At 42.1% G+C, this 21,852-nt stretch overlaps 1 protein-coding gene across 1 annotated transcript in view; it reads right to left on the reverse strand.

Moving 5' to 3' along the window:
- Positions 1-21,852, reverse strand: part of LOC142243695 (uncharacterized) — a 541,000-nt gene that overhangs the window by 171,440 nt on the left and 347,708 nt on the right. Inside the window, exon 2 of the mRNA XM_075315857.1 lies at positions 19,341-21,436. Coding sequence (XP_075171972.1) covers positions 19,341-21,436 — 2,096 coding nt within the window. The remainder of the gene's footprint in view (positions 1-19,340; positions 21,437-21,852) is intronic.

The raw sequence follows: 21,852 nt of genomic DNA on the forward strand, positions 1-21,852 counted from the left end.
TTCAGTGGCAGCAGTTGTGCCCTAGTTGCAAACAGGATGTTTTGATTTGCATCAAGCACAGTCCAAATCCACAAGCATTTACTCTCCCCAGGATGACACAGGGGTAGTAAATTCCTTGTGGATCCATGACTTGTTCATTTTGATGAACGTCAGTCTGTCCACATTAGTAAAAATTGTATATATGTATATATATATATGAGAAACGGGTTTTAGCCGCGCTAAAAAACCACTGTTACCAGGGTATTAACTTAAGATCTCTTTTATTACAGTCCAACGCGTTTCAGAGACATAAGCCGTCTCCTTCTTCAGGGAAAAGAGAAAAAGTACACACAGTATGCTGACCGGTTGGTTATATAGGAGTCCATTTTAGCCACGTTGATATCAGTGACGTCAATGCTCTCATGGTAACAGAATGACTCATGAGCACGTGAAGACTGCAGAGGAAATGTGTTAACATTTAACAAAAAACTACAGAGCATCTGAACTTTTACAATGAATTGACTGTAAAAATAAAGTTGAAATAAGAGATAATAATAAATAAAAATATATATATATTGAATCTGTTTGGTTCTTTTCAAAGCGCGTCAATATGATGATGGACATAAAATAACTGTTAAATGCGGTACTAGAACCCAAAAGGAGAAGTACCTCGCTGGGTTCAGACTCAAAGTGGTTTGTAATCATCCATTGCTCCATGGCTGACTGCTTGTTGGAGGTGGGAGAATCAAACAGCTACTGAATAGTGCCACAGTAAGGGGTTCAAAGGTATAAAGATCGTGATGTGCAGATGATAAATGTACTGGTATGAAAAGATGTGCATATAAATGCCATCAAAATCACCGAAAATTACAGGTATTTATGTGCAAAGTGACAAATGTGTCGGTTTACTAAAGGAATGTACATTTAGATACCATCAAAAACTAAAGGGGGGGGGGTTTGATTAGAAATGTTTAATAGTGTGACGTGCAAATGACAAACCTAATGGTTTGATAAAGAAATATGTATATAGATGCCGGCAAAACAAAAGTCTTCCGAGGGATTCCTAGAAAGCAGGGGCCGGGGCACACCAATAGTATAATGTAAAAAACACACCTTTATTTATGCACATGAAAAACACGTATTAAAAACCATTAAAAAACATACAACACAACACAAGAGCACCGCGGAAGCAAGACTCAATGCCCAAAATGACGTATGTCACAGATGACCAAAATGGTCAAAAAAGTGCAATATAATATCAAGAGAATGTATACAAAAATAATGAAGAAGACCAAAACCCTGGACAGGACAGAAATTGCATATCACATGTTATAGATGATAACGGTCCTTTCCAGTAGCATGGACTGGGACTCTAGGGAGGCCGCTTGGCAACAGCATTCTGATAATGTATTTTCCTCGGCACCCCCCACCAGGGTTTCAGATGAATTTTCAATTCTGACATCTGACCTCACTTCCGCCCACAAAACAGGCATACGCCTTTGGTGGAACATACGCAGCCTTGAGGAATACCTCAGGGCTGGTATTGTTCCACGGGGCCTTCGGGTCAACATCTTTCCTGCCTGGGAACCCTCTGCGGCCTTCCAGGATACCTGGGAGCAGGGCTTACTTCGATGTTCGGGCATACTTATAAACATGTTGCTAGAGCACGATCGTACGCTGTTGGCAACAACTAAGACCAACATCAAAGACTTAGAGGCCAAAATGGCCAGACTTGAGGACCGCTCACAAGTTGGACTCTTTCAGACTAAACTGAAGGAACAAATGGATAGATATGAGATGGAAATTATAGACAGGAAGTGTGGGAAATTTCAGAGGGACAGATCTGATTTTGAGAATAAAACCGCCTTCAGATGGAGACATAGAGGGAACAGCAGAGGTCAGGGTACTAATAGACCCACCGCTAATATCAATAATGCTTCCTCTGCACCATATGAAAATAGCTCGAGCGATTTTTTATCAACGAGCAGCGACCCCGACGTAGGATTAGAAGGGGGGGCCGCAAGAGGAAGAACTCGAAAAAAGCAGGGTTACGGTCGTCGTCAAATGCCACTCAGACAAACGAGATATCGATTTTAGATCCGACCATCGAAGGTACCAGCACAAATACCGAAGTTGAGGTAGGTGACTCCCTGCGGATTATCAACCTCTCTACATATACGCTTTCTCCACAAGAGACTTCGGTTTTGGAGCGGGGATTAACCTTCTCACCGACTCATGCTGCTGACAAATTTTCACTAACTAAAGATCTGTACCTTTTCTGCCGAAATCTCGTCTTTCAGGTGATATACAAAAGACCACAAATTATGGATAATATGACACCGGTCGAACGACAGACGTTTCAGGATCTACTTGAATTGCTGGAGGAGAACACGGACGGACCAGGTAGGAGAAAATTTCCCCTGAGAAACAAATCTGTGGCAGTTCCATCTTTTGCCCTGGTACCAGCTGTGAAAATATTTTTTGAATTGGCTAGAGCGGACATCGCCAAATTGACATCGGACCCACCCAGAGCCCCGAATGTATCCTTGCAGGAAAGGCAAGCCATATCCAAACTCAGGGCGAACAACCACTTTGTTATCAGGGAGGCGGACAAGGGTGGGAACGTGGTGATCTGGCCCACCGACTTGTACTTGGAGGAAGCACACAGACAGCTAAATAATGAGGACTTTTACGCCAAGTTACCATCTAACCCGACAGAGGTGTTCAAGTCAAAATTTCAAAAGCTTCTGTGTGCTGCATTACGCCACGGTATCATTAATGACAAAGAGTACAAGTATATGTGGGTCCCGGATCCCATTGTTCCCACCTTCTACCTATTACCTAAAGTACACAAATCGGTTACCAAACCCCCAGGCAGACCCATCGTTGCCAGCATAGGGAGTCTATGTGAAAAAGCTGGTACCTATGTGGACTTCTTTCTCCAGCCATTAGTGAACCGACTTCCGTCCTTTGTTCAGGACACTGTCAATTTCATTAAGATCTGTAGGGATGCCACTGTTCCTCCAGGCGCTCTCTTGGTTACATGTGACGTTGAATCACTGTACACCAACATTCGGCACCCAGACGGCATGCATGCGGTCACTTACTTTTTAGATTTACAACATCGTTCAGACCGCATGCATGATTCTTTCCTGGTGGATCTCCTGGACTTTGTCTTACGTCACAATTTCTTCCTCTTTGACAGGACGTATTATCGGCAGGTCTCGGGAGTGGCCATGGGTGTACGGTGTGCCCCCTCTTTCGCCAACCTTTTTTTAGGTTGGTGGGAATCCACTATTGTTTTTCAATCTCAGGGATTCAAGAGGGGGGTGTCACATTGGCATCGCTATATTGACGATGTATTTTTCATCTGGGAGGGCACGGAGGAGGACTGCCGTTCGTTCATCTCCGACCTTAATAAGAATGATCTTAACATCTTTTTATCCTATGATATTTCATCTACAACTGTCTCCTTTCTAGACCTGGAAATCTCCATTAAGGACGGCGGATTGTCAACTAACCTGTACAAAAAGGCCACAGCTACGAACGCCCTCCTGCACTTTTCGAGTTTCCATCCTCGACATATTCGAGTAGGTATACCCACTGGGCAGTTTTTGCGGGTGCGGCGGAACTGCAGCAATGACACCGACTTTGGTCAACAAGCTTCTAATCTCACTTCCAGATTCAAGAACCGTGGATACCCTAGGAAGATTATATCAGAGGCCTTCCAGAGAGCTAGAGATGAGACACAGGAATCTCTCATCCAATCCAGGCCAAGATGTAAAGATAACCACATCAGATTCATTACGACCTTCAATAATGAATGGCAGCAGGTGAGGAACATCTTACATAAACATTGGCCCATTCTAACCACGGATGTGCAGACTTCTTCGGTGGTCTCCCCTCAGCCAATGCTTACGGCCCGACGTGCCCCCAATCTGCGAGATTTGTTGACCCGTAGCCATTTTGTGAGACCCACTATCAAGCTACAACGTGGTGTCAACCTGAGGGGTTCCTTTCCATGTGGCGAGTGCAACATCTGCGGATACATGCAAACGACTCATAATACCTTTTTCAATCCTCAGGACTCTACAAATCACTCCATCAAGGCGTATATCAATTGTAAAACGAGGAATGTGGTGTACTGCATGATTTGCCCATGTGATAAAATCTACGTTGGCCAAACAACCCAAGAATTAAGGAAAAGGATACAGAAGCACTTTTCAACAATTAATCTGGCATCCTCGGACACCTTAAAAGGTAAAACATTAACATCTGTGGCGGCCCACTTCCTAGCCTTTCATCAAGGTAACCCACGCGGCACTCGGGTTTTTGGATTACAGAAGTGCCATCCTAATGCCAGGGGAGGTTCCTGCACTAGATGGCTCCTACAGAACGAATCTAGGTGGATTTTCCAACTACGTTCTCTAGCCCCAGCAGGTTTAAATGAGGAACTTTTGTTCACAGGGTTCCTCGGTTGATATTATCCGGTGTCTCTTCCTTTCATTTTGTATGCGAATACATACCCATTTCCTTAGACATGCTTCATTAATGGGCCTGTTTTGTCCTCTCTACAGGTGAACCCTGGTTATACAACGTTTCCCGTACATATGGGTATGTCGAATGGTGGAGCTCTGCTATCAAGCCCTGGACAGGACCACGGCCACGCATGAAAAACATCATTTGGGCTTTCACCATCACATGTCTATCCATCGGCCTCGGACTAGGGATGGCCTCCTTATACCGGTCTCATTGACGCTCAGTGACTCTTGTTTTCATTCGTCACGGTCCAATTGCCTACTAAGGGAGATGTTTTCTCCAAGGTTTCTTTCAAATTGGAGATTAGTGATCTGTACCTTTTGAATTTAATTACATCTTGTTACCCCCTTGTAAGGTTTTTGTGAATAGTTCTACATTACTCATTGGCCTCTGCTTGGTTTGACAAATCATGCCATCAATCAGTGTACACCCCGACGTTGGGCTAGCCATCAGTGTACAGATATTCCAATGGATGATTCATGGGTTGATGGCATTTACTGTACCCATAAGAGCTGATAAGAAGGGGGGTACCATAACATGGCATTAGATGACTCCATGAGGAATATATGAGCTCAGGTTTATCTACACCATTTTCGATACATTGCTGCATGCCTATGTACTCATTACCATCTGGAAATGCAGCATAGGTATGGGAAAATATTCCTTCGGCGTACTCCATTGGGGGTCTTTTACATTTTACCTATAGGATTCGGGTAAAAATCCGACTATATATGTAGCTATATGCACTGCTATATGGAGTTATGCCCGTATGTTTCATCTTAAAGGACCTTTTAGTGTCTGGGGCATAAGCATATATGCACGTCTGCATCTTTTGTCAAAAATGCCGGTGCAGGTTGGGTGATCCCAGATAAGTGATTTAAACCATTAGGTATTAAATCACTCAATGGGGTGCTTGTGCATTTATCGAGCACGATAACATTATGGTTTGTACCTATGCAATAGCATGCCTGCATTATTGCAGGCTGATGGTTCTGGTCTCTATATGGCCACACACTTATCGGTTTTTGGCATATCTCTGACAGAGAATGTCTCCGTCTATATACCTCATTTGTGTTATCATCTATACCACTAAGGTTTATTTGGCCACAGGGTCGTGATCAGTCTCCCCTCTCTGCTGATATTCGCGATCTACCCATTCAGTAGTTACGTCTCTATGACGTCATATTAATGACTTCGCCATATGAATCCCGGATGACTTCCGCCCGGTCGCAGTGGCGGCCATTTAGCTCCCATGCCCGTCCGTTCTAGCGCATATGCATGCGACGACTCATGTTTATACTGGATACGGCTTCGCCTTTTGAAGTAATTTGGCCACTTGGCTTTTCCGTCCGCCCGCAATCGCGCATGCGCAGTAGAATGCTTTTGTTCGGCTATTTGCCACTGCTGCTGTATCATAATGCGCATGCGCAACATGGCGTCCGGACACACTGCCTCAGTCCAATCCACAGTCTCACAGGTGTGTACATACCGCGTAATAATATGACTCAGACAGGTATATATACCACGCCTTTGTTTGCAACGTAGCTACCTGCCCTGACGAAGCCGCTGGTGCGGCGACACGCGTCGGCCCTTAATCTAGAGCACCCGGCCTGACTGATCGCCCTCACCATTTGACTGACCTCCCCTGGACTCATGACTGGTGACTATATGGCATTGTCCTGTCCCCCTCCACAGGACAGGATTTGGGCCGCATGGCCTTAGGCAGTTGACTACTTTGTATTTGACCGTTTTGGTATACATTCTGCCTCTTTCACATGCAGGCATCATATGGGTTAATACCACCAATTACCCCTCGGCCTCAAAACCTGGGCACATTCCCATCCTTTCTTTCCCACTCCCTCCAAGGAAGTTATTATACTCCTTGGACCTGGTCACGCTTATGGTTGCGTTTATGTGGGTTGAAATACGGATGCAATCAGTGCTCAGCACCTTTATTCTCTGAATCAGACAATTATCTTGTGGTATAATCGATGACCATTCATGTGTTCATGTGGTTCCGCATCTTCGATTGAACAGACGGTTTATAGCACACTGTACCCGTTGTGCGGTTCCTGTCTGTCGCATTGCAGCTGCGTCTCCTCAAATTTGAATATTGACGTATATCCTTTGTAGTTACTACTTCAGGGTTTTTGGGATCGCCATATTTTCATCACCACATGCTCTGGTATCTATATAGGATCTATAGTGTGGCTACTAAACCACATGGTTTTCGCCAGGGACATATCACACTAACTATCACTAAGTGACCTATTTTGGTCCCTATAGCATTCCCTGTATGTTCTCCTGACACAGCACACAGGTTTGCAAGGTCTGACCTACATTGTAATATGCGTGTATTATTATATGCATTGCGATTAACATCTGTTATACCACTTTGGTCATCTGATGCCATTATATGGACCGTTATCATCTATAACATGTGATATGCAATTTCTGTCCTGTCCAGGGTTTTGGTCTTCTTCATTATTTTTGTATACATTCTCTTGATATTATATTGCACTTTTTTGACCATTTTGGTCATCTGTGACATACGTCATTTTGGGCATTGAGTCTTGCTTCCGCGGTGCTCTTGTGTTGTGTTGTATGTTTTTTAATGGTTTTTAATACGTGTTTTTCATGTGCATAAATAAAGGTGTGTTTTTTACATTATACTATTGGTGTGCCTCTGCTTGCATGTGCGGATTCTTTTCCTTCCCTTGTTTCATGCCAATTCTTCCGCACCAGGGTGCACCCAAATATAACCTATTGTTCCAGCATGAGTGGTGCGCTCCACAATCCAATTTTCTAGAAAGCAGGGGCCGTGAACTTAGAGTGAAAGGAGAGCGCCTGCGCAGAGACACTAAGCAAGTTCTCAATGAGAACCAGGGTGAAATGGGTTCAAACCGTGGGAAATGAGAGGAAGCGCATGCGTGAAGACGCTGTGAAGGTAACTCGGGTTCAGATGCCGCACCAGTATCCTGAGTGCGGGGAAAAAAATGCATGCGAAACATGTGGATGGATAAATAAGATGGAAGATGTAGTGCAAAGATTATTGCTAAAAAGAAAAGGAACGTCTTGCAGCAGTGCAGATGATTCGGAAAAAACAAAAAAATATCTATATATAATAAATATATATATTTATATAAAAATATATATATAAAAATGTGAGAAATGTGAAAAATATATATATAAAAAAATTATAAATGCAATAATGTAATCAAGATAAATGACTAAGTAATTAGTAAAGACTAGCGGTTACATGAAGGAGACTCAGTCCACATAACATGGAAACGCGCTGGGATAAAAACTTCAATTAAAAATATCCAGAATACAAACATTAAATAAATGCAGTTCAAATGGTTATACTTGAAGTGTATAAATAACATGTATATAAAAACATGTGTATAAAAACGTACAAATGTATATAAAATTTGACATATAAAGATTAAAGTGGGGGGGAGAAATTTATGTTGATCTCCTATGGACCATATAGAATTCATCAATGAACATATGGAAAGTATACTTGTCCATTAGTGAGAAGGGCAATAAAAAACTTCAATTTAAGAGGTATAAAAAACTAAAAATTAAAATATAAATATTGGTATTAGCTAAAGAGGATAAATGATGGTATTATTGCTGATGAGAAACTGATAGCTAGCGGTTAATAAAACAGATCTACTACTTCATTCAATCCAAAGGGGGTTAGAGTATTAAGTTTGTGGATCCAAAAAGTCTCTTTGCGACTAAGCATCTCTGATCTATTATGAATCAAGGGGCTGATCTGCTCAATGGGGGTGATCGTAAAATCCAGACTTCTGTTGTGCTGGACTGTGCAGTGTCTGGACAAACTATGTAAGAGAAAGCCAGATCTCACATTGTAGCGATGTGAATTTAGCCTATTGTGAAGGGCTTGACTTGTTCTGCCGACATATAATTTACCACAGGAACATTCTATGAGATATATAACGAAATTTGATTGGCAGGACATACGGTCTTTTATTTTAAAAGATTCAACTCCATTTGAGGAGCAGAAAGTGGTCCTATTATGACAGATGCTTTTGCAGCAGAGACATTTCCTGGATCCACATCTATATGAACCAGCCAAGATACAAGATTTGGGCTGTGCTTTTATGGATCTTAATCTGCTAGGAGCCAGGATATTTTTAACCGTGGGGGCCCGCCTGAAAGTGATTCCTGGAGTGGGGGTAAAATAGATCTGAGAAAAGGGTCATTTTGCAAGATCCCCCAATGTTTGGATAGGACATTTCTTATTGCTATATTATCGCTACTATAAGTGGTGATTAGATTCAAACCCCGATCTTGTCTGTTCACTGGATCTATGACCCTAAAAACCCCGCAATCTTCAGGCGAGGGGCGGGTATCCATTTTTCGTTTCACCAGATCTGTCTGTTTGAGAACTGAAGATGCTTTATAAGCTTTTTTGACCAGTGATTTTGGATAATTCTTCTCTAAAAAACGTTTTTTCAAAATCTCTACTTGATTATTAAAATCAGCATCTTGTGTGCAATTCCTTCTAATTCTTTTATATTGGTTAAGTGGAATGTTATTTAACCATTTCTTGTAATGTTCGCTGTCATAATGGACATACCCATTTGTGTCCACCTTTTTGAAAAAATTCTTAGTGCAGAATTTATTATTCTTATGATAGATCATTAAGTCCAAAAAATGAATTTCATCGGGATGGACTGTGGAGGTGAACTTAAGACCCCACTCATTAGTATTCAAATGATCTAATAAAATATCGACACCAGAAAAGTTCCTGTCCCATATGATGAATAGATCATCGATGAATCTTTTATAGATTATGATACCTTCCTCATGAGGACCATTCACTATGTGTAACATTTCAAAAACCCCCATGAACAGGTTAGCGTAAGAGCATGCAGCCTTTGACCCCATCACTGTCCCAAGGCATTGGTGATACAGTGTATCAGAGAAATAAAAATAATTATTATGAAGTATGAAACTCATACTTTTTAGTATGAAGTCTTTCTGAGACTGTGGTATCTTTTTATCATTTTCTAAAAATAAACCGATGCTGAACAGACCTAAATGATGCTGAATATTAGAGTACAGGGAAGCTACGTCTATGGTGACAAACGTGTAGGAGTCCTTCCAAGTAATGTCACTAATTTTCTCTATGAGGTGAGCAGAGTCTCTCAAATGGCTGCCCAGACTCAATACGTACGGTTGTAGAATCAAATCGACATATTTGGCTAGATTGGAGGTAAGAGAGTCAATACCTGAAATTATGGGCCTGCCTGGTGGATTAGATAGGTTTTTGTGAATCTTAGGTAAATGATAAAAAAAGGCTTGGGCCAGATTTTTTATTTGCAGGATTTTTTTCTCTGCTGAATTTAAAATCCTACCATCGATGGTAGTATTTTAAATTCAGCAGAGAAAAAATTCCTGCAAATAAACCTAAGATTCACAAAATCCTATCTAATCCACCAGGCAGGCCCATAATTTCAAGTATTGACTCTCTTACCTCCAATCTAGCCAAATATGTCGATTTGATTCTACAACCGTACGTATTGAGTCTGGGCAGCCATTTGAGAGACTCTGCTCACCTCATAGAGAAAATTAGTGACATTACTTGGAAGGACTCCTACACGTTTGTCACCATAGACGTAGCTTCCCTGTACTCTAATATTCAGCATCATTTAGGTCTGTTCAGCATCGGTTTATTTTTAGAAAATGATAAAAAGATACCACAGTCTCAGAAAGACTTCATACTAAAAAGTATGAGTTTCATACTTCATAATAATTATTTTTATTTCTCTCATACACTGTATCACCAATGCCTTGGGACAGCGATGGGGTCAAAGGCTGCATGCTCTTACGCTAACCTGTTCATGGGGGTTTTTGAAATGTTACACATAGTGAATGGTCCTCATGAGGAAGGTATCATAATCTATAAAAGATTCATCGATGATCTATTCATCATATGGGACAGGAACTTTTCTGGTGTCGATATTTTATTAGATCATTTGAATACTAATGAGTGGGGTCTTAAGTTCACCTCCACAGTCCATCCCGATGAAATTCATTTTTTGGACTTAATGATCTATCATAAGAATAATAAATTCTGCACTAAGAATTTTTTCAAAAAGGTGGACACAAATGGGTATGTCCATTATGACAGCGAACATTACAAGAAATGGTTAAATAACATTCCACTTAACCAATATAAAAGAATTAGAAGGAATTGCACACAAGATGCTGATTTTAATAATCAAGTAGAGATTTTGAAAAAACGTTTTTTAGAGAAGAATTATCCAAAATCACTGGTCAAAAAAGCTTATAAAGCATCTTCAGTTCTCAAACAGACAGATCTGGTGAAACGAAAAATGGATACCCGCCCCTCGCCTGAAGATTGCGGGGTTTTTAGGGTCATAGATCCAGTGAACAGACAAGATCGGGGTTTGAATCTAATCACCACTTATAGTAGCGATAATATAGCAATAAGAAATGTCCTATCCAAACATTGGGGGATCTTGCAAAATGACCCTTTTCTCAGATCTATTTTACCCCCACTCCAGGAATCACTTTCAGGCGGGCCCCCACGATTAAAAATATCCTGGCTCCTAGCAGATTAAGATCCATAACAGCACAGCCCAAATCTTGTATCTTGGCTGGTTCATATAGATGTGGATCCAGGAAATGTCTCTGCTGCAAAAGCATCTGTCATAATAGGACCACTTTCTGCTCCTCAAATGGAGTTGAATCTTTTAAAATAAAAGACCGTATGTCCTGCCAATCAAATTTCGTTATATATCTCATAGAATGTTCCTGTGGTAAATTATATGTCGGCAGAACAAGTCAAGCCCTTCACAATAGGCTAAATTCACATCGCTACAATGTGAGATCTGGCTTTCTCTTACATAGTTTGTCCAGACACTGCACAGTCCAGCACAACAGAAGTCTGGATTTTACGATCACCCCCATTGAGCAGATCAGCCCCTTGATTCATAATAGATCAGAGATGCTTAGTCGCAAAGAGACTTTTTGGATCCACAAACTTAATACTCTAACCCCCTTTGGATTGAATGAAGTAGTAGATCTGTTTTATTAACCGCTAGCTATCAGTTTCTCATCAGCAATAATACCATCATTTATCCTCTTTAGCTAATACCAATATTTATATTTTAATTTTTAGTTTTTTATACCTCTTAAATTGAAGTTTTTTATTGCCCTTCTCACTAATGGACAAGTATACTTTCCATATGTTCATTGATGAATTCTATATGGTCCATAGGAGATCAACATAAATTTCTCCCCCCCCACTTTAATCTTTATATGTCAAATTTTATATACATTTGTACGTTTTTATACACATGTTTTTATATACATGTTATTTATACACTTCAAGTATAACCATTTGAACTGCATTTATTTAATGTTTGTATTCTGGATATTTTTAATTGAAGTTTTTATCCCAGCGCGTTTCCATGTTATGCGGACTTAGTCTCCTTCATGTAACCGCTAGTCTTTACTAATTACTTAGTCATTTATCTTGATTACATTATTGCATTTATAATTTTTTTATATATATATTTTTCACATTTCTCACATTTTTATATATATATATTTTTATATAAATATATATATTTATTATATATAGATATTTTTTTGTTTTTTCCGAATCATCTGCACTGCTGCAAGACGTTCCTTTTCTTTTTAGCAATAATCTTTGCACTACATCTTCCATCTTATTTATCCATCCACATGTTTCGCATGCATTTTTTTCCCCACACTCAGGATACTGGTGCGGCATCTGAACCCGAGTTACCTTCACTGTGTCTTCACGCATGCGCTTCCTCTCATTTCCCACGGTTTGAACCCATTTCACCCTGGTTCTCATTGAGAACTTGCTTAGTGTCTCTGCGCAGGCGCTCTCCTTTCACTCTAAGTTCACGGCCCCTGCTTTCTAGGAATCCCTCGGAAGACTTTTGTTTTGCCGGCATCTATATACATATTTCTTTATCAAACCATTAGGTTTGTCATTTGCACGTCACACTATTAAACATTTCTAATCAAACCCCCCCCCTTTAGTTTTTGATGGTATCTAAATGTACATTCCTTTAGTAAACCGACACATTTGTCACTTTGCACATAAATACCTGTAATTTTCGGTGATTTTGATGGCATTTATATGCACATCTTTTCATACCAGTACATTTATCATTTGCACATCACGATCTTTATACCTTTGAACCCCTTACTGTGGCACTATTCAGTAGCTGTTTGATTCTCCCACCTCCAACAAGCAGTCAGCCATGGAGCAATGGATGATTACAAACCACTTTGAGTCTGAACCCAGCGAGGTACTTCTCCTTTTGGGTTCTAGTACCGCATTTAACAGTTATTTTATGTCCATCATCATATTGACGCGCTTTGAAAAGAACCAAACAGATTCAATATATATATTTTTATTTATTATTATTATCTCTTATTTCAACTTTATTTTTACAGTCAATTCATTGTTTTAAAAAAAGTTCAGATGCTCTGTAGTTTTTTGTTAAATGTTAACACATTTCCTCTGCAGTCTTCACGTGCTCATGAGTCATTCTGTTACCATGAGAGCATTGACGTCACTGATATCAACGTGGCTAAAATGGACTCCTATATAACCAACCGGTCAGCATACTGTGTGTACTTTTTCTCTTTTCCCTGAAGAAGGAGACGGCTTATGTCTCTGAAACGCGTTGGACTGTAATAAAAGAGATCTTAAGTTATTACCCTGGTAACAGTGGTTTTTTAGCGCGGCTAAAACCCGTTTCTCATATATATATATACATATATACAATTTTTACTGCGTTCATTACGGGGCCGCTGCTTGGAACCACGCTGACACTCACATGCTTCACAAGGGGTTGTGACTGGCACAACCTCATCAGGTGAGTGATTCATCTTTATTTTCTAAACGGTTATTACCGGGTAAGACCCGATTTGCGCCTTTGGTTTCCTTATCGCTAGCAGTCTGTCCACATTGTCACTGGACAGACGCGTGCGCTTATCTGTCAGCACACACCCAGCAGCACTGAAGACACGTTCAGAGACAACGCTGGCAGCTGGACACGACAAAATCTCCAAGGCGTAACTGGAGAGCTCTGGCCATTTTTCAAGATTTGAAGCCCAAAATGAGCAAGGCTCCATTTGCAAAGTCATGGCATCGATGTTCATTTGGAGATACTCCTGTATCATCCTCTCCAGCCATTGACTATGTGTCAGACTTGTTGTCTCTGGTGGCCTTGCAAAGGAGGGTCTAAAAAAATTATGAAAAGATTCCATAAAATTGCTGTTACCAGCACCAGATACGGTCCTACTGGTACGGGTAGACTGTTGGAGATGACGAGACCGTCCCATGTTTGTCAAGTTACAACTGGGAGATTCCCTCCCTGCACCTGCACGGTTGTTTGGTGGAAAAGCCGAGCTAAGATCGAGTAACAGCTTCTGCTGATACGCCTGCATACGTGCGTCCCTTTCTATGGCTGGAATTATGTCACAAAATTTGGACTTGTACCGGGGATCTAATAGTGTGGCAAGCCAGTAGTCATCATCACTTCTAATTTTGACAATACGAGGGTCATGTTGGAGGTAGTGCAACAAGAAGGCACTCATGTGTCTTGCGCAGCCATGCGGACCAAGTCCACGCTGTGTTTGTGGCATAGAGGTGCTAACCGTTCTTTCTTCCTCTGACATCTCCCCCCAACCTCTTTCAACAGAAATTTGACCAAGGTCTCCCTCATCTGCTGAGTCTTCCATGTCCATGGACAGTTCGTCCTCCATTTCTTCATGTTCTCCTGCACCTTCCTCAACATTTAGCCTGCTACTATGCGCCCTTGTTGATCCCTGTCCCCCATGGTCCCATGCCTGCCGCGTTGGTGATGATGAACGTCTGGACCTTGGTGATGTTGTTGTCTCTTGCGCATATGAATTCTCCTGTAGTTCCTCCCCTTCCTGTTGTCCCACCCCCTGACTCCGAATAGTGTTTAGCGTGTGCTCCAGCATGTAAATGACTGGAATTGTCATGCTGATAATGGCATTGTCAGCGCTAAACATATTCGTGCCATGTCAAAACTCTGCAGAAGGGTGCATAGGTCCTTGATCTGAGAGCACTCCATCAGGGAGATCTTCCCCACCTCTGCATCTCGTTGGCCCAGGCTATACGTCATGACGTATTGCACCAGGGCTCGGCGGTGCTGCCACAGTCGCTGTAACATGTGGAGAGTTGAATTCCAGCGTGTCGCCACATCGCATTTCAGGCAATGAACCGGCAGGCCGAAAGACTTCTGGAGCGATGCAAGTCGCTCAGCTGCGGCGCTTGAACGGCGGAAGTGAGCAGACAGTTTGCGTGCCCTGGTCAGAAGGCCATCTAGGCCGGGATAGTGTGTTAAGAATTGCTGGACGACAAGGTTCAACACATGAGCCATACAAGGCACGTGTGTCACCTTGCCCAGGCGAAGGGCCGCACCCAGGTTTGCAGCATTGTCGCACACGGCCTTACCAGGCTGCAGGTTGAGTGGAGACAACCATTTATTAAACTCGGACCGCAGAGCTGACCACAACTCCTCAGCTGTGTGACTCTTATTCCCAAGACATGTCAAGCTAAAGACCGCCTGATGCCGTTGCGCTCTGCTGCCAGCATAGTAATGAGGGATGCGTGATTCCTTCTGCGCAGTGAGAACGCTGGTGGCCTGACCAGGCAGGCTTGGGGCGGAGGTGGAGGACCCAGATGAGGTGGAGGAGGCAGAAGCAGTGGCGGAACTTGGACAGACAGAGGATTGACACACAAGTCGTGGGGACGGCAAGACTTGTGCAGCAGACCCTTCACCATCTATCACCATAGTTACCCAGTGCCCAGTCAGCAACATGTAACGTCCCTGTCCATGCTTACTGGTCCAAGTATCGGTGGTGAAATGCACCCGTTCACACACAGAGTTTCTCAAGGAAGCGGTGATGTTGTGTGCGACATGCTGGTGAAGCGCGGGCACACCTTTCTTAGAGAAGTAGTGGCGACTAGGCATCTGGTACTGGGGCACAGCGACAGACATAAGGTCTCTAAAATCCTGTGTGCCCACTAGGCGGAAAGGCAGCATTTCGGTAGCCAAGAGCTTACAGAGGGATAGAGTCAACCTCTTAGCTTTGTCATGGGTCGCAGGAAATGGCCTTTTATTTGACCACATCTGAGGGACAGAGATCTGGCTGCTGTGGTAGACGGTGTTGAGTAGGGTGTCCCTGGAAAAATGCAGGTTTGTGAGGAAAGTGCAGGCGGAGACATGATGTTGCCTTCATCCAACGTTGGTGCTATCGATGTCTGAGAGAGCTGTACACACTCACTTGTTTCCCCTTCCAAACCAACTGACGACCTACCAAGCAAAGTGCCTGTTGCGGTTACAGTGGTGGAAGTTGTGCGTGGAACAACAAGTGTGACAGCTGTCCCCACAGTCCTAGAAGATGAAGAGCGCGCGGAAGGGGCAGGCGGTGGATGGTTCGCTCCGCTAGGCCGCATTGCAGCACGGTGAGCTTCCCACCGGGACATATGATATTTATTCATGTGACGATTCATGGAAGAAGTTGTCAAACTGCTGAGGTTTTGACCTCTACTAAGAGAACCATGACAAATTTTACAGATCACATAATTTGGGCGATCTTTTGCTATGTCAAAAAAGGACCAGGCTAGGCAAGGCTTAGAGGGCATGCGACCTGTTGATCCACCCCGACTAGTGCTCAGAGGCAGAGTGGTGGCTGAGGATGCATTTGTAGACGTGCTACCAGTACTCCGACTCTGTCCAGGAAGGCGCAAGGTAACTTCGTCATCAGTTGCATCCTCCTCCACCACCTCTGTTGACCTCCTCGAGTGCCTGACTGTGGGTTGACAGTAGGTGGGATCTAGAACTTCATCATCAATTGTTGTGTTTGCACTCCCCTCCCCCTCAGACCGAGCCTCTTCTTGCCCTGACCAAATATTTAAGTTGTCATCCCAATCGGGTATCTGCGTCTCATCTTCATCAGTATGTTCCTCATTGTCTATAACCACAGGTGTTACAGTTTGTGACAAAGGGTCAACATTATGCTCAGAAACTTGGTCCTCACAGCCTGAATCAGAGTCACAAAGGTTCTGGGCATCACTGCAGACCATTTCATGGTCTGTACTCACTGTAGCTTGGGAGCAGACCTCTGATTCCCAGGCTATAGTGTGACTGAACAGCTCTGCAGACTCAGCCATCTCAGTTCCACCATACTGTGCAGGGCTGATGGAGACTTCAGAGCTGGGAGAAAGCAAGTTTGATTGGGATGACAACTCAGAGGACTGGTGTTTTTTGGATGCGGTACTTGAAGTGGCTGAGAGGGCACTTGTTGGACCACTTGAGATCCATTCAAGCATTTTCCTTTTTTGGCCATCATCTACCTTTGTTCCTGTTGTTCGTGTCCGTAAAAAAGGGAACACATCGGATTGTCCACGGTAAGTAGTAGACATCTTACTTTTGCTGGTAGATGGTCTATCTTCAGCAGATGATAATGGAGCTTTGCCACCTTCCCCACGGACAAACCCTTTTTTTCCTTTTCCAGCACGCCTCTTCCCCTTTCCACCAGCATCTGTCATTTTGCCACTCATGTTGATTGCGACAAGATTGTGCACTGAAAATGTGGTAGTAAAAATTGAGAGGTGGTGTAGATTGCAGCGGTGGTCTAGCTTTATTAACAGCAGAATAATAAAGAATAAATATCCCTGACAATGCAACTATGGCCCTTAAACTGGCAGCATAAATTGCTAGTATAATGGCTTAGTAACTATCAGTTTGAGTGTGCAATGCAGGCAGACGTGCTGCAAATATCTGTGCACTACTGGGACTATACAGAAGTCCAACAGCCACGTTTAGGATGCCACTAGGTACACTCAGTGTTTGCTAGTATAATGGCTTAGTTATAATGAGTTGGAGTGTGCAGAGGACAGGAGGGTACAGTGCCAGGGTTGTGGGGCTCTGGTATAGGAATGGAAGCCTGCCTTTCTATTCCCTCCTAATGGGGAAATGCAGCGAGGAAATCCCTGACCTTAGCTACACAGACGCTGTCTCTGTTTTCAGGACCTGTCACCTATGGCTCTGACCCTGCCCGTACGAGCCCTTAAAAGGACTGATAGAAAGTGCTATCCCTAAGCTGTCCAGCGCTGTGTATGGAGCGCATACAGCAGCATCGGCGATAGGACAAAGGACGGAGCTGCGCCAGTGATGTCTGACACCAAGGACGCAGAAGAGATAATGGCGTCCGGACGGGCAGATACTCGTTTTTATAATGCAGGGACATGTGACATGGACATCCTATCACACATGCCGTTGCTTCTCTGGCTAAAAGTCCACTTAGCTGTGTGTGTGTCTGGGATTGGCTGACATGCTGGCCCTCCCCACTACACGCACGCGCTTAGGGAAGGAAGACAAGGAAAAAAAAAAAAAAAATGGCGATCGCCATTATACAAACAGCAGTGATCTGAAGGTGCTGTTCCCGCACACTATACACTGAAATTTCATAATAGTGTGAGTCACAGAGTGACTTACACTATTACAGCGGAAAGCCAGCTAGGAATTAGCTGTTTTTTTGCTGCTAGAACCGTTCTCGAACGTTTCTAGAACTATCGAGCTTTTGCAAAAAGCTCGAGTTCTAGTTCGATCTAGAACAGGACCCAAAATCCCTCGAGCCTAGAACTGGAGAACCTCGAACCGTGCTCAACTCTATTGATGATCCTCTCCTGTGGGAAGTAGCAGTGCAGGGCGCACTGTGTGATGTCACAATTAGCAGACGTGGCCGCGTCTGTCATGTGGCACTCCCGGTATGGCACAAAAACAATTCAAGGCACATTGTAGTCCTGTTTGATGTAGAAACAAGTGGCTCCGCGGAGCTGCACAATGGACGTTGGGGGCGCTCAGCCCAGAGCCCCCTACCATAGCCCATCCCTATATGAAGCACATGGAGCCCAATGGGAACCCGGGACCACCCGGGGGATCACGCAGGGCCCCAGTGGGCCACTGTAGTCATAGGCGACGAGGAAATACAGTGAGCAATGACGCGGATATTAAGGCGCGGATATTAAGGCTATGTTCACATGTTGCATTTTTGCAGCGTTTTTAAAGAGTTTGATGAAAAGGAAAAGCTGATTTTATAGTCCCAGCAAAAGTGATGAGATTTCATAAATCTAATCCACACGATGGACAAAGCCTAAGGAGTGAAGGAGGCCATTTTTTTCACTTTATTAATTTTCCTTATACAAGTCATTATCCAGGAAAGAACGTTTCTTAACATTTTGTCCTTTAAAATCTATTTTATCTTTGGTTTTCTATGTTTTATTGTCAGTCCGTAAAAGTGGCGTAATACTCAGACAACATTATTCTCAACAGCGACCTGGGAGTCAGAGATGGGTCTGAGAGTCTTCCCCATACTGTTCCTATTCCATTTCAGTGCTGTTTCCATCCATTTCAGTGATTTTCGAGGGAGGTGGGTCTGATGGAAAAATGCTCAAGTTTCCAATTGAATTCCATTATGCGCATTACTCAAGAAGAACACCTGAGCATTATAGTGCGCGCTCATCACTAAACATATTATGAAACTATTTTTTATATAGTATAAAACAATCCACCTTCCCTGTAAGAGTATCACTCAAGGAAGGTAAAAGTATCATGGAAATCTAAGGTCTCTTTTGATACAATCTAACTAATTAAAGGCTTTTTAGTGTCAATTTTATTATGCTTGTAAAGAAGTGATTTCTGAATAAACTAGTTATGAAATTCTGAACCTGAAAATACCTTCTCCCCTGCATGAATTTTCTTATGTGTAACAAGAGCTGATTTCTGAGAAAAACATTTCCCACATTCTGAACAGGAATATGGCTTCTCCCCTGTGTGAATTCTCTCATGTGTAACAAGAGCTGATTTATTTCTAAAACATTTCTCACATTCTGAACATGAATATGGCTTCTCTCCTGTGTGAATGCTCTCATGTCTAACAAGACTTGATTTCTGACTAAAACATTTCCCACATTCTGAACATGAATATGGCTTCTCCCCTGTGTGAGTTTTCTTATGTGTAACAAGATGTGTTTTCTGAGCAAAACATTTCTGACATTCTGAACATGAATGTGCCTTCTCCCCTGTGTGAGTTTTCTCATGTGTAACAAGATTTGTTTTCTGAGCAAAACATTTCTCACATTCTGAACATGAATGTGCCTTCTCCCCTGTGTGAGTTTTCTCATGTGTAACAAGACTTGATTTCTGAGTAAAACATTTCCCACATTCTGAACATGAATGTGCCTTCTCCCCTGTGTGAGTTTTCTCATGTGTAACAAGACTTGATTTCTGAGTAAAACATTTCCCACATTCTGAACATGAATATGGCTTTTCCCCTGTGTGAATTCTCCCATGTGTAACAAAACTTGATTTATGAGTAAAACATTTCTCACATTCTGAACATGAATATGACTTCTCTCCTGTGTGATTTTTTTCATGTTTAACAAGATCTGATTTACACGATAAACATTTTTCACATTCTGAACATGAATATGGCTTCTCTCCTGTGTGAGTTTTCTCATGTGTAACAAGACTTGATTTATTTGTAAAACATTTCCCACATTCTGAACATGAATATGGCTTTTCCCCTGTGTGAATTCTCCCATGTGTAACAAGATTTGATTTAGTTGTAAAACATTTCCCACATTCTGAACATGAATATGGCTTCTCTCCTGTGTGAATTCTCTCATGTGTAACAAGAGTTAATTTATTTGTAAAACATTTCCCACATTCTGAACATGAATATGGCTTCTCTCCTGTGTGAATTCTCTCATGTCTTGCAAGATCTGATTTATTTGTAAAACATTTCCCACATTCTGAACATGAATATGGCTTCTCTCCTGTGTGAATGCTCTCATGTTTAACAAGACTTGATTTCTGATAAAAACATTTCCCACATTCTGAACAGGAATATGGCTTCTCTCCTGTGTGAATTCTCTCATGTCTAGCAAGATCTGATTTATTTGTAAAACATTTCCCACATTCTGAACATGAATGTGCCTTCTCCCCTGTGTGAGTTTTCTCATGTGTAACAAGACTTGATTTCTGAGTAAAACATTTCCCACATTCTGAACATGAATGTGCCTTCTCCCCTGTGTGAGTTTTCTCATGTGTAACAAGACTTGATTTCTGAGTAAAACATTTCCCACATTCTGAACATGAATATGGCTTTTCCCCTGTGTGAATTCTCCCATGTGTAACAAAACTTGATTTATGAGTAAAACATTTCTCACATTCTGAACATGAATATGACTTCTCTCCTGTGTGATTTTTTTCATGTTTAACAAGATCTGATTTACACGATAAACATTTTTCACATTCTGAACATGAATATGGCTTCTCTCCTGTGTGAGTTTTCTCATGTGTAACAAGACTTGATTTATTTGTAAAACATTTCCCACATTCTGAACATGAATATGGCTTTTCCCCTGTGTGAATTCTCCCATGTGTAACAAGATTTGATTTAGTTGTAAAACATTTCCCACATTCTGAACAGGAATATGGCTTCTCTCCTGTGTGAATTCTCTCATGTCTAGCAAGATCTGATTTATTTGTAAAACATTTCCCACATTCTGAACATGAATATGGCTTTTTCATTGTCGGAGCTCCTTTATCTTCAGCATTTCTTTTGCGACTTTTATTTTGTTTAACAGTCTGTGATGAGTCCGCAGATAATACTTCATTAAAATCATCAGATGATCGATCTTTGCTGTGAATTGCTGGGGGTAAATCTGAGATGTCGGAACGCTGTGTACAAGTATCTTGTGTGATACTACAAGCATCTGCTTTAAATTTTAAAAATATCAGATGTCCTTCGGAGCTCCTGGTACAGTCATCTGCCAAGAAAAACACTGATATTATTTTAGAACAATATAACAGTAAATATTATATATCTAAATATAACAAATATTAAAAAAATTCCACACAAACTGCAAGGTACATAGCAAAACTATATTATTAACTAATTACTTGGAGCAAACATTGCGTAAACCATTAATTCTACTAGTGTTCTAGATCATTGACCAGAGCGATAACCAGTTTCCCGTTCAACCACTGCTGAGTGAAACAGTGGTCATGTGGCAGAAGATCAGCTCCAGAATTACTATAGCCGCTGTGAGTTAGGAGATGTATAATGCATTGTATGTGCGGACACGGAGGACTGATAAATGTGCATTGTGCTGTGTACTCTGCTGCCATCTACTGGCTGATGTGTGGGTATGAACATTAGGTATTCCTGGTCATTCTACAGCAG

The sequence above is a fragment of the Anomaloglossus baeobatrachus genome, chromosome 6 (genome assembly GCF_048569485.1).
Source record: "Anomaloglossus baeobatrachus isolate aAnoBae1 chromosome 6, aAnoBae1.hap1, whole genome shotgun sequence".
NCBI lineage: Eukaryota > Metazoa > Chordata > Amphibia > Anura > Aromobatidae > Anomaloglossus > Anomaloglossus baeobatrachus.